At 41.2% G+C, this 13,552-nt stretch overlaps 1 protein-coding gene across 3 annotated transcripts in view; it reads right to left on the reverse strand.

Annotated features, from left to right (window-relative positions):
• Dpy19l3 (dpy-19-like 3 (C. elegans)) overlaps positions 1–9,053 on the reverse strand; it is a 78,863-nt gene extending 69,810 nt beyond the window's left edge. For all 3 annotated transcript variants that reach the window (XM_005400090.2, XM_013522544.1, XM_013522543.1), the window contains exons 1-3: positions 8,977–9,053; positions 7,102–7,243; positions 2,296–2,429 (exon numbers count right to left, since the gene is read on the reverse strand). In XM_005400090.2, coding sequence (XP_005400147.1) covers positions 2,296–2,429; positions 7,102–7,204 — 237 coding nt within the window. In that variant the 5' untranslated portion in view covers positions 7,205–7,243; positions 8,977–9,053. The remainder of the gene's footprint in view (positions 1–2,295; positions 2,430–7,101; positions 7,244–8,976) is intronic.
• Positions 9,054–13,552: the final 4,499 nt, after the last annotated feature.

A 13,552-nucleotide genomic window follows, 5' to 3' on the forward strand; every position in this document is an offset into this window, starting at 1 on the left:
CCTATCTATTCTCCTGCACTGGTATTGATACATTCAATGTCCCAGGCTCCCTTGTTCTTTGAATTTCCAGTATGCATCCCTCTCCTATGATGCTCACCTCTCTTCCCTAGTGTGTCTCATTAACTCATCCTGCAGGCCTCAGCCATGGCTTTCTCTAGAAACCATGGCTTCCTCTAGAAAACCTTCCCTGATCGCTCCCAATCAGGCCAGGTTCCCCTCCTGTTACTCCCACAGTACTCTGTCTCACCTCATCCCTGAGCTGACTCTGACGTCACAGAGATGTCTGAATACCTGTCTGTATCTTCTCTGTAAGCTTCCTGAGAACAGAGCATTTCTTATTTAGTGGATTTGCTACCATGAACACAGTGCCTGCTGGTATTCTGCTGGTCTGCCGCTTAATATATATTTTCTGAATTCATTTGTTATACTGGAAAATATGCTGGCAAACTCAGAAGGCTTTGTTATTCCTTCCATATCCCCCAGAGAGTTTAATTTAATGTTACCTAAACAACAGGTACTCAATAAATACTGGGTAGAAGTATAATGATCTTCTTAATCTAGGGAAAGTAAAAAAAAAAAAAAGAAAAAATTCAAGGACGTTTAGGTTTTTGATGATGACATATTCCTATTTAAGGATATTAGAAAGGCTACTTATAAGCTTTAAATCAGAGAGCTAAAATTACAGTTTATAATTAAGTTAGATGATCGCTTTCAACACTTCTCCTTGCTACACTGTTACTAACATTTAATTTTAGCTAGATGCCCACACTGGGATATTTCAGCCTTTATTCAAAATACGTTAATAAATAAGCATACACTGCTTAATTCTAGGGAATCTATTTATAAGTGCTCCATTGTAAAAACAGATGAGTAAAATTTTTCTTGGCATAAAAACCCACCAAATGTTCCTGAAGGATAAGAGTTATTCTTTGTTACCACAATAATGCGTATAAAGACATCTATGCAGATATGTGCTGCACTCATGAAGTAATATGTCAGGTTTTAAAAATAAGCATCATAGAAGTTATTTAGATTTGCCATTCAAAATAGTCTCATCTGGGGACTCATTCTCATAATTGGACTAAACCTCAAAATGTTTTAGAAAACTCTTTGGGAGTAGTGCAGGCCTGTAATCCAAGCACTCTGAGACGCAGAAGGAGGAGGATCACAAGTTCAAGCCCAACCTGGGTGACCTAGTGAGACTGTCTCAAGGAAGGAAGGGAGGGAGGGAGGCTGGAGATTCAGGGCAGGGTGGTGTTTAACCCCTAGTATCATAAAAAAACAAAACAAAACCTCTCTCTGGGAAGTGCCTTTGTCTTCTTGAGATAGGGTCTTGCTATGTAATTCAGGCTGGCCTGGACTCACTCTGTAGGCCAAGCTGGACTTGAACTCGAGGCAATCCTTCTGCCTCAGTCTCCCAAGTGCTGGGACTATAGACATACGCTACCATGCCTGGCCTGGGAAGTGCATTTAGATCAATTCTCTTCAATATGATGTCTTCAGATTTAAAGGCAAGTATTTACCTTTGCAGGCAATTAGTGATTAGAAGCCATGGATAGTAAGATCGAAGATCTCAGTATACTGGATCAAAACCAAAATATACTTGGATCAAAAACATTGGCAATGTATATAAGCTTGTTTCTGAATACACTGCCAAAATAAGTTTGAGAAATGTTGAAAGAAAAAAAAAAACCAAAACAGTCACAGATCCTTTTGAAAATCAGAAAAAATTCTGGCTCCTTTCTCCAAAGGAAGTATTACTTCCCCACCTCAAAAGATCAACTGCAAATAGTGCTAGAAAGATAAGAGCATGCTGAAGTCCATCTGTGGAGCCTGGCTGAGACTCCATAGGTTAGAACAATGGCTTTCAATTTTCTTTCTTCCTTTTTCCCTCTTGCAACCAACAGAAAAACAAAACGAAGTAACACTTCATTTTCTACTATGACTCAATTTGCACCACATACATAACCAAAATGGTAAGTTCACAAAACAATTCTCAACTATATGTGATAGCATTCTCTTCTATTTGATTTCATTAAGAAAAACATTACTTATGACCTACAGCACCAATCTCATGGTCCATATTTTGAAAAATTCTAGAGTTTTCAGGTTAATGAAAACCTGATCAAAAATTCTCACGTTATTTAAAAATAATAAACACAAGCTTTTTATTCTAGAGTCAAATCTTTCCAGAGATTGTATTTGTTATGGCAAGACTGTGGTGTTCTGATTCATCTGCATGGCTACAGGAGATGCCAATGAATACATCATACCATCATCATGTAAACCTCATACCTTAATGTTGGAAAACCATAAGTCATTTTCATGTAAGGTGGCAAGGTAGACTGATGTAAGAAGTCCAATACCAAGGGCAGTAGTTCCACCAACTGTAAATGACAGGATCTTCCAAAATCTTCTGTTGGTACAACCTTTCAGAGAAGGGAAACATAAATAACTCAGTGAAAATTTTAGGATTTCATAATTCTATTTCAGGCTATCAGGTAAAATGAGTTTCAGCTGCCTGCAGCGTTCCCTGTCCCCCAGTAGACAGCTTTTCTCTCTCTCTCTTCCTCTCCCTCTCCCTCTCTCTCCTTCTCCTTCTCCCCTCCACTTCATACTGGTGATTGAACCCAGGACCTCACACTGAGCTATACATTCGCCTTTTTTTGTTTCTTATTTTGAGTTGCAGTCTCACCAAGTTGCTAAATTACCTGATCTGGGTTCAAACTTGCAATCCTCCTGCCTTAGCCTCCAGGGTGCTAGAATTACAGGCATGTACCACCAGGCCCAGCTTCTCTCTTACTTTTTGTGGAGAGTGGATCTTGCTATGTTGCCCAGAATGGTCATGAACCCCTGGGCTCAAGCAATCCTCCCGTCTCAGCCTCTCGAGTAACTGGGACTACAGGTAAGTGCCACTATACCCACCTTGTTTTTAGCTCTTATTAGCTTTTACTCCAATGTCCCTAACCCTTCATTTGTTCATTCTGCCAATTAGAATGTGAGCTCCTCAAGGACAAATGCATTGTCTTATTCACGTTTAATATCCAGCCATCAATGAACAACCAGACTCTATGAAGTTTGCTACCTAGAGGAATAAATGGGCTATAGGTCTAAGGTGTGAACAATCTTTTAGATGACTCCTGCATAATTTGTGGCTTATTCATTAATAGTTACCAAAACTTTGATTATTTAAAAAAAACCATACGAAAAATACATATTAACTAAAAGGATATATAAGGTAAGAAAAGTATTTACAGTGTAAGTAAGAGAGCTTAAATATTTTTAATATAGGATACTTTCAAGATAACAAACAGGTGAGTACTCTAGTCGGAAACAGATTAAGGGCATAAACAGGCAATGCACAAAAGAAAAAAATGATCAATAAATGTAACAGAAGAAACAACATTCAAATCCACTCAAATTCACTAGTGTGAAAAATGCAAATCAAAACAATGAGCTGTAATTTTAAAATCCTGGCCAATTTGATAGCTTAAAAAACACTAGTACTCTATTTTAGAAAGGGTATTAGACATCTTTAAATCCTGGTGGGAGAAGAGTAAGTTGAGATCTCTCTGAAATTCAACCTGGGAACAGGAATAAAAACCATCAAAATGAGCATACCGTTTGATTGTTCCATGTCTAGGCATATAACCTAAGGAAATAATTAAAGTTTCAAATAAACATTTGGCCACAGGAATATTTATCACAATTCTATTTGTTTTAGAAGGTTAAAAAACCATTTTGGCATTACACGAGGAATTAGTTTAATTACGCTACTGCACACCATGTAATATTATATACTAACAATGGAACAGGGGCTTACAGGCAAAGTCTACAGATTCTCAATGGGTAACTAAAAGCAGGATTAAGCTTGGCATCTTGGTGTTCATTTTATTTGTCTGCTTTACCACCTTAAAACTAAGGGACAGATCCCTGCTCCTGTTGGCACAGAGGCATGCTAATCACTCAGGGAATATATTACAAGGCGTATTAACCTTCAGTTTACCAAGCCTACCTCATTTCTCTTCAAAAGTAAGGTCACCAACATAAGAGTAATTAAAGTAATTTTCAGGATTTTCAGGGACATTTAATTGCCAGCTGTTACAACACACAGTTCCAGACACCCTGGAGCAGTGCCTGCAAGACTCAAAGAGTCACTGTCCTAAACTTGCAGCCACTTCAGATTCCAGTAAAAGTATAGCCTTACAGACCACCCCACAATGAGGCCAGCCCGTAAGCAGGAGCAGTCACCACTGGACAGGAAATGAGGGGGCTGAAAAAGCAGGAGCTGTCATCCCAGGAGGCAAAGTGAACCGCCCCCTACAGCAATACTGTCTCTCCCAGGATTTCAGAGAACCTGAGAGACCATCAACCAGACCAGGACTTGCCCAGGACAGCTTAAACAGTGAGCGAAGTCCTGTAGTCCTGCAAACCCCCAGCCCTTGTTTTTGTTCCTTTCTTTCTATAAAAGCCCCAAACTTCTATTAGCCCCTCTAAGCCAATCTTGAGCCTCTATCTGTACTTGCTAGCGCGGCTATACTGATTATGGCTCTTTCCTGCCCTTCATCACTGCTGGTCTCCTTGACTGGCATTTTGGGAAGGGTGGTGAGCCTGGTCTGTTGGGCCCCCCAGAGTTGGGTAATAACAGTATTTTTTAACGTGGATCAACTGGCTTATGTTCATAACGTAAGAGAAAAATAGCCACTTACCAGCCAACACATGAATCTCAATTTTGTACAACTACATATGAATGCTGGGGTAGGGGGTAGTACACAGGTTCAGAGAATGAAACTGAAACAGCAAGAGGAACAGTGTCATCTGTTCCAGTCTTAGGATGGATATTCAAGGGAGTATTTTTTTGCTTGTTTTTCAATTTTCTTTAGTTTTCAGGTCTTTTTCTGATATGATAAGTGCTGTTTTGGTAAAATTAATAATCCCTAGTTATAACTGCATTTAAAAGAAACAAACTTGAATTGGTATTATATTCAGAAACTACTATGTCTAAAATGCATTAGTTGCTAATAAAGACTTTATGAAAAAAACACTGACTGCAAAGGAACTATCACAAAGGATCAACAACTGGGATCTCATCTTACTAAAAAGCTTTTGCACAGCAAAGGAAACCACCAACAGAGGGAAGAGACAACCCACAATGTGGGAAAAAGTGTTTGCCAGCTGTTCCTCAGACAAAGGGTTACTATCAAGAACATATAAAGAACCTCCAAAAATAAATCAAACCTACCAAATTTAAAGACCCAATCCAAAATGGGCATCTGATATGAATACATACTTCTCAGATGAAGAAATAAAAACAGCCAATAAATATATGAAAAAATGTTCAACATCACTGGTCATTCAAGAGATGCAAATTAGAACAACACTGAGATTCCACGTCACCCTGGAAAGAATGACTATCATTAAGAAATCGACCAATAACAAACGCTGAAAGGGTTGTGGGGAAAAAGGAACTCTTTTCCACCGTTGGTGGGAGTGCAGACTGGTGCAACCACTGTGGCAATCAGTGTGGAGATTCCTCAAAAAAACTAGCATTGGAGGTCTCATTTGACCCAGCTATTCCCCTTCTCGGTATCTTCCCAGAAGAACAGAAAACATCATACCACAGTGATATATATGCAACCATGTTTACAGCAGCACAATTTGTAACAGCTAAATCTTGGAAACAACCCAAATGCCCATCAACTGAGGAACAGACAAAAAAAGATGCAGTCTTTTTAAACAATGGAGTTCTACTTAGCTATAAAGAAGGATTAACTCGAGATTTTTATAGGTAAATGGATGTAACTCAAGACCATACTCATAAATGAAATAAACCAGAGTGACCCGTGCAAACATCGTATTGTCCCCCTAGGGTGAGAAGCTGAAAAAGTAAATAAAATCCAAAATGTACAAGTGATACTGCAAAATAGGAAGAAACCGTTCAAGAGGAAAGAGAAACTGGGATGAGGGAAAGAAGAAAAGAAGGAAGGGAAAAGCAAAAATATATATACATATATATATTATATATATATGTATACACACACACACACAAAATAGTTAAGATAGTTATACTAATTTCTCCTGGTTCATTGAAAAGAAATGTTTGTGTTAATACTGTTTAGACAATTAAATGCCTATATCTTGTATTCTAAGTAACTAAAGATAACAATGTGGAAAGTACTAACCATTGTTACTCTTCTATTATCTCGTTTTGAAATTTTATTTTTTATCTCTGTCTTTTTTTTGCACCAGGAATTGAACTCAGGACCTTGCACTTGCCAGGCAGGCACTTGTGCTGCTGAGCTATATCCCTGGCGCCTATTTTTTTCTCTTAAAAAAAATGCATTAATTGTTAATAGCTGAGTTGAGTGGCATAACTTTCCAAAACAGATTTCTTTTATTTTATTAAACTGCATCCTCAAATTATTTTATTAGTTATGGCTGGTAATAATTAGAATGTCTGTAAAGACTGTAAACTCTGTCAGATATCCAAAACGGCTGATAAGCATGGAATTTTTCAAGCTTATTTTTAAGATCTTGACCATTCTTAGGAAAGCAATTCACAAAGCATGAAGTTGACAAATAATGCCATCTGATGTACCACTTAGCAAGTCTTTATGCATTATATAAACAATTTACCAAGTTCTAATAATTTTTCCTGCCCCACTTCCACAAAAAACCAAAGGAAAAAATTTCAGTGATTTGACTGAAAACAAAGAATACAAAAATTGTGATTTATATGTCAATTCTTTAGTAAAAGCAACCCAAAGTAAGGCTGTCTAGTGTTATTAACAAATATAAGCCAGAAAAATTAAACTAAAATATGAATGGTGAAGAAAAGTATTATAGTAGAGAGTGGAAGGATCAGATTAGCATAACCTTAAGTTAATGAACAAAAAACTGACAGAGGGTTCTAATCAAAGCTCTTTTATCTAATTAAAACCGTGAAACCAAAATAATCCAAATGCAATCAGAATATCAGAGTGCTAGAACAAGTTTCCTCAACTGTTAAGTCTCACGCAATTTTTACCCTATTGGAGAGTGATAATTTATCAAGCAAAGATAAAAGCAATCCCAAATCCTGCTTCAGTTTAAATCACCTACCAGATGGTAATTTATTTTCCAGCTTCCCATTTTCTTCTTGTGCTGGAAAGTCCTCAGAAACCTCGGTGGTTTTTATCTCTTTTCTTTGCCGTATGTACATCATGATGTCAAAGATTCACATACATTTTTCTTCAAATCACTCCTACAAACAACACAGAAATACAATAAACGGCCCCAGCTATACCGCAGCATCCTCCCCACAATACAGCCTCTGCTCAATTGTGGTTAAGTGACTTCACTTGGGCTGCTGTCCCCTGCTTAGCAGCCCCTCTTATTTTTCCCATCCAAATCTTTAACCAGTCAAAGTATACTCAAGATACAACAGAAACATTTAACTCAATCGTATTTTTGAAGCACCTGTTTTCCAGCAGGCACTGCCAGATAGGTGAGCTGAACAGACAAGCCCCCATCTCCTTTAGAGGAAGTGGTCTTGGAAGCTCCAACCCCTGCTGACCGTCTCCTCACATGAGCCATAACACTTATCATGCAACTTGCTGGATAATTACAGTGTTATATTATTTTCTACAGTTCCCTATGCCGAAGCTAAATCTTCCAGGGAACTGACCACGTGGGAGGGATTCAGTAGTAAATTTGTTGACAGATTTTGAAGCACTGATACACTGTCTTCGTTCAGGTATCTGAATTTTAACACCTATGTTCTTTAAAGCAATTCACACTGCAAGCTTTATGCCTGGGTGGTGATGACAGCGGGGGGTGTATGCCAATCAGGGCAGCTGCTATCCCAGGGAGTTAATAGTGGGAGTACAGGCAGGGTGCAGCGCCTAGTTTGGAAGCTGCAAGTGGGAGGCGGGGGTGTGGTGGCAGTGAGTAAGCTAATTCTGTCCCCCGGAACATCTTGCCTCACTCCTCTGAACAGAGTAGCATTTTACTAATTATTTATTAAATATGATCAGTAGCCTGGCATGATTGCTTCGACAGCTTATTAATCCCTAAACAACGTGCTCTGTAGAAGAGAACCAACCTACACCATACAATTTGTTTATTCATTCAATCACTGAAAGAATTGTGAGAAGAAAAAGACTTGAGGGCTGAAAAGTTTTAAATGCTGTGCCTTCAAAAGCACTGGAGACGGAGAAACTGTAGCAGTGAAGGGAAGAAGCAGCGTTAGCAAAGTGGTCCAGCCAGAGATGAGCTTATCCCCCAAAAGGCCTAAGGATCCCAAGGCTATGCCCTGAAGACCCCACCATCCATAAATTCTAACAGGTTAAAACAGAAGCCAGCAAATACTTAAAGTGTAAATTTAGTAAATCTAGATTGCAGTAGTCTCACGAACTTTGAAACAAAAGTTCCTCCGGCGAGTGGAAAGAAATACCAGCTGACACATCTGCAAAGGGACCTGCAGGCGATCCTTTATTAATGAGGCTGTCTAGTACAGTAGTGCGCTCCCCAGGCGCGGCGGGGCACCCAGCTCCGCTCTTCTGAGCCGCGCACCCCGCCACCCCGCCTCATTTGGGCGCCGGTGGAGAGGAGGGCAGGCGCAGAAGCTCGGACACTGGCCATTCATTCGTTCGCCAGGACCGCGCGGCGGCCGCGGAGGTCCGAGCCTACGCCCTCCCTCGCCCGCGCAGCCGGCTGCGGAGAGGGCGCTCCGCAAAGTTGCCCACTCCCGAGTTCCAGCCCGGCCCGCTTCCCGCGCGCTAGGTTCCCTACGAACGCCGTGGGGGGCCGCGGCCGCGCCTCCCGGACAGGGCGACGCGACGGGGAGGGGCGGGGCGGGGCAGGACGGGGCGGGGCGGCCCGAGGAGCAGTCGGCGGTCGCCTCTCGGCAGGACGCAGCCGGCGTCCGCGCGGTCCGCGGGACCTCGGGGACCTGGCGCCCGCGCTTCCCTCGCTGCCCGACACGCAGCCACAGACCTGCGGCCTCAGCAGTCCTCACGCTCGGCTCCGGGCGGGGAAAGGCCAGCCGGGCGAGGCGGCGTTGAGGCCGCGGGGGCGGGGCCGCACGCGGTCCGCAGCGCGGCGGGGAAAGGAAGGACCAGGCAGCAGCGGAGCTTTGTGCAACACCTTGCGATGGGGGGCTTAGGGGGCGTCTACAGCCCCATGAAGGGGCGCGCCGAGGAGGCCGGACCGCCGCGGCTGCACCCATAGGTTTATGGAGCTGTCAGTCAACACGAGCCTCCGCCCCCTTTCGCGCTGCTCCGCCCCGTCTCGTGCGGCGCCGACCGGAAGGAAGTAGTGTGTTTCCGGTCTTCGGGCCCGCTCGGGTTGCTGGCAATTTCAGAGCGTACGTGCGGTTTCCGCGGTCAGTGTGTCACGGAGTCCGCCTTCACCTACAAAAGGCCATGCGGGTAGCCCCAAGCCAGGACGAGGGCTGTGGTTCGGGGAGGAGGGGCCCGGCTGCGCGGAGGAGGAGTCGTTCCAGTCGGTCGGTCGGGAACAGCGGCTTCACTGCGGCCCCGGGCTTGAGAGCCAGGCGGGCCTGGGGACCCCTGAAGGAAGGCCTGCGGCTGCGGTGTGCGCTGTTTAAAAACTCTCGCTGCCGGGGGTGGTGGCACACGCCTGTGATCTCAGCACTCGCAAGGCTGAGGTAGGAGGATCCCCACGAGTTCGAGCTCAGCCTGCTGCATAGTGACTTCAGCACTAGCCTGGGCCACACAGCGAGACTTCCATGCAAAGAACAAAAACAAAAAGCACAAAACCAAACAAAAAAAGCCCTTCCTTTTCCTGCCGATCCCCTCCTGTACCCTCTGCTCTTTACTGCTGGATGTGAAAGGTCCCGGAAGGGAAGGTACGAAGGACCAAGCAGCTGCTCCCCGGGTCTTGACATCATCTCCCTTCCCACAACCCCTAGTTTCCACTGATAAGTGCTTTGAAGGATTAGCACTTCTGCGTCCCCAGACACCCTCTTCTAGTGTTCGTGCCCCTGGCTCTGTTTTCTTGCTAGTTTTTTCCTTCCAAAATATGCACTAGTGTTGAATTTCCTGTGCTCTTCTGTCTTCAAACTAGATTATAAGCCTTTTTTGAGGGTACATATTGTGCTTTATACCTAATGTTTTTAACAGTGAAAAACTTAACACACAATTATTTATTTAATACATATGATACATGTACATTATATGTGCGATGTATACATTTTGCATAACAATATAGTACATACAAATGTCTATAATATACAATACATACATTAATACACAGTATCTAAACAGTATATTTAGATGTAATCTGTATTATATAGTATAAACTTTGTTACATATGTTGTACACACTATATATTATATATAATACCTGTGAAAAGGCATGAAATTATTCCATCTAGGAAGTTTTTCCTAGTCACTCCTGCCTGCTGATATTTTTCTGCACCTTTGTGTGTCTGCTGCTCTTAATAACAAGCACATTCTGTGCTACTGGACTGAGGTATCTGCTGGGTTAGCTTTAATGCCAATGCCAGTCTTTTTTTCAGATGATATTCACCATGTTGCGTCATGGTTATTGGTGTTTTCTAGTATGGACTTAAGATGCCTTACATTAAACATCTGCATACTTAATAAATACATACGTGAATTTATTCCTCAGATAGGATTTTTCCTCTTTATTGAATGGGGCTGGTTTCCTTAAATTGTCTCACTCTGGGGAAAAATGTGACTGTGGTGAAACATGCATCCCTTGAGTAAAAGAAATAGTACTCGTAAGCTGCTGCTTGCTTTAATATCATGAAATGGCTATACTAAGCCAGATAAAGCTTTGGGACTTTATACGAAGTAGGCACTCACTGCTGAGAGCCTTGGGAATGAATAAACTAATTAAGAATGAATCTAAGGTGTGAAACTAGCTGTGGAAGTAATGGATAATAAATACAGGTCCTGGCCTTCTGGCCTTGTAAGCATGGAGTCAGGGAGAAACCAACCGTAAAGCTGTGGTAATGGACATGACTGCAGTGATGTGCAGGAATATTCTTGTCTGCAATATATTTGGAAGCCCAGACAGGCTCCCTGGCTATTTCTGTGCTGGAGTCAGCAGTTGAGCTGGGGTCTGGGGACCTGGCCCACGACAGGCACCATCCCCTGGGAGCTTGTAAGAAATGCACACGATCAGGTCCTACCCAGACCTACTGAAGTAGAATCTGTGGGGGTGGCAGCCCGCTCATCTGTGTGAAAACCTCCAGGTGATTATTCAGTAAGATTTGAGAACTACAGCAGAAACACATGTGGCTTGCAGACTAGCCAGCCACACAGGCATCGCATGGGACCTTAGAAGGGCACACTCTCAGGTTTTAGACAAGACCTATATAGGCAGAAGCTGCAGCTTAATATGATTCCTAGATGACTGTATGCACATCACACTTTAATAAGCACTGCACCAGAAGACATTAATGCCATTCATCACATCCATCCTATAGAAGTATCTTGCCTTGGCACCATGGGTGAGAGCTCTTATTTTATTAGCTTTTTTCCTATTTGATACACAGTGTTTGATTTGTAATCGCTTGATTCAGTATGGCACTCCAGATCTTTCTTGCCTTCTGTGACTGCACTGCCCAGGCAGTTTTTCATTTACATTTCTGGCATTCCTTTTCAATCTCTTGCAGCACCTCTTCCTCTTAAAAAATCAGTGATTATTTGCCCATGGCTTTCATTTTCACTGATACTCTAAGTCATAAGATTATACATCCAAACACATCTCCTGACTGCTAGGTCTCATATAGCTACCGCCTATTAGACATTTCTATGTTTGCAAACACTTCAAACTCATTAAAAATTAAGATTTTTGCCAGGCATGATGGCGCGTGCCTGTAGTCCCAGCACTTGGGAGACTGAGGCAGGAGGATCACCATGACTTCAAGGCTGGCCTGCCCTACATAGCAAGATCCTGTCTCAAGAAAAAAAAATTAGCTTCAGGTTTTCCTAGATGGCTCACAGGGAGGATGCCAACTACCATACCGTGAAGACACTTCAGTAGCCAGTGGAGAGGGCTGTGTGGGCACCACCTGGCTTCTAGCCAACCCCTTGTCAGTCATGGAGTGAGCCATCTTGGAGGCAGATTGGCGAATTCCACGTCAGCCTTTAGCTCATGTCAAGAGGGATGATGAGTCAGAACTGCCTATCGATGTTAATTCTAAGTATCTGCCATATAGAAACTATGAAGCTAATAAATGTTCATTGTCATAAGCCACTAAATTTTGGGGTAATTCTGTTACACAATAATAATAATATGTAGTTAACCAGTACAATAACAATCACCCATATGGGTAAGTTATTTATTTCCTACCTAATTGGACATTAGGTTGACTTTATGTCATTTTAAGCATAATATAAAAATATAAGGACATTTATATATATATGTAACTCTTTAGAAAATGTTTCTAAAAATAGAATTGCTGGAACTCATTCTAAATTGTGATAAACATTGGCAAACTGCATTCAAAAAGGTTAGAAATTCTATTACTTTAACTTAAAATTACCAGTAATGTATACTACAATGCTTATTTCTCTATGCCTTTACCAACAATAAATTTCTTTAACCTTTACCAATCTTAGATGACAAACAGTGTATCAGTATATGTTCTTCTTTACTAATGAGATGGAGGCAACGGTATCAGGAGTTTATTGGCTTTGTATTTATTTTTCTGTGATTTATCTTTCCATGTTCTTTGAAATTTAATCCTGATAAAAAAGGGGTTATTTATAGGTTACGAGAATGTATTAACCTTTGTCATATATGTTGCAGATAGGCTCATTATTGTTTATCTATTTTGGTGTCTTTTATTATGCAGGGATTTTTCACTTTTATATTGTCAAATCTATTATCTTTCCTTTATAGCTTCTAGGTTTTTCCACTGGGCTTCCTCAAAACTAAATATTTTTTAGTTTATATTCTAGAACTTGAAAATATTTTATCTTTTTTCAGTCTGACACAATACTTTTCTAACTGGATATGTCATCATCCTTATCCTACTGCTTTGAATTACCTGTATCAGATACTAATTTCCTGCATATATATATGGCCTGTTTATAAACCATTATGTTTAAATGATTTTAAAAAACTAGTCTTACAACAGTTTCACATGTTTTTAATTACTGTTTCTTCATAGAATGCTGTTGAATTATTTGGGAGAGCAATTGGGACTTCATTATACTTTTTTTTAACTCAACAGATACCTCAATGATTTTGCTTATTTCTTCAATCAGTTAAGCTGTACAATCATTTTCCAGGTTCCAAAAAAGAATTTATGGGAGAAACATTTGGAGAAAATGAGGTCTTTACAATACCAAGCATTCTATTACAGGAATATGTATCTAGTTAAAGATAGTATGACCTATTACATATGTTTTCCAACAAAACTTGCATGCAATTCCTATTTCTTCATCTTGTCCACAAAGGCCCACTTTTGAGTATTTTGATAAAAAAGCAGTGATCTCCAAATTTTTATCAGGCAGTAATTTTTTTCTCTTTCTGTATACATAGAATACAATTTAACTGGAGTAACTATGAGT

Source organism: Chinchilla lanigera, unplaced genomic scaffold, assembly GCF_000276665.1.
Source record: "Chinchilla lanigera isolate Chin_1 unplaced genomic scaffold, ChiLan1.0 scaffold00067, whole genome shotgun sequence".
Lineage (NCBI taxonomy): Eukaryota > Metazoa > Chordata > Mammalia > Rodentia > Chinchillidae > Chinchilla > Chinchilla lanigera.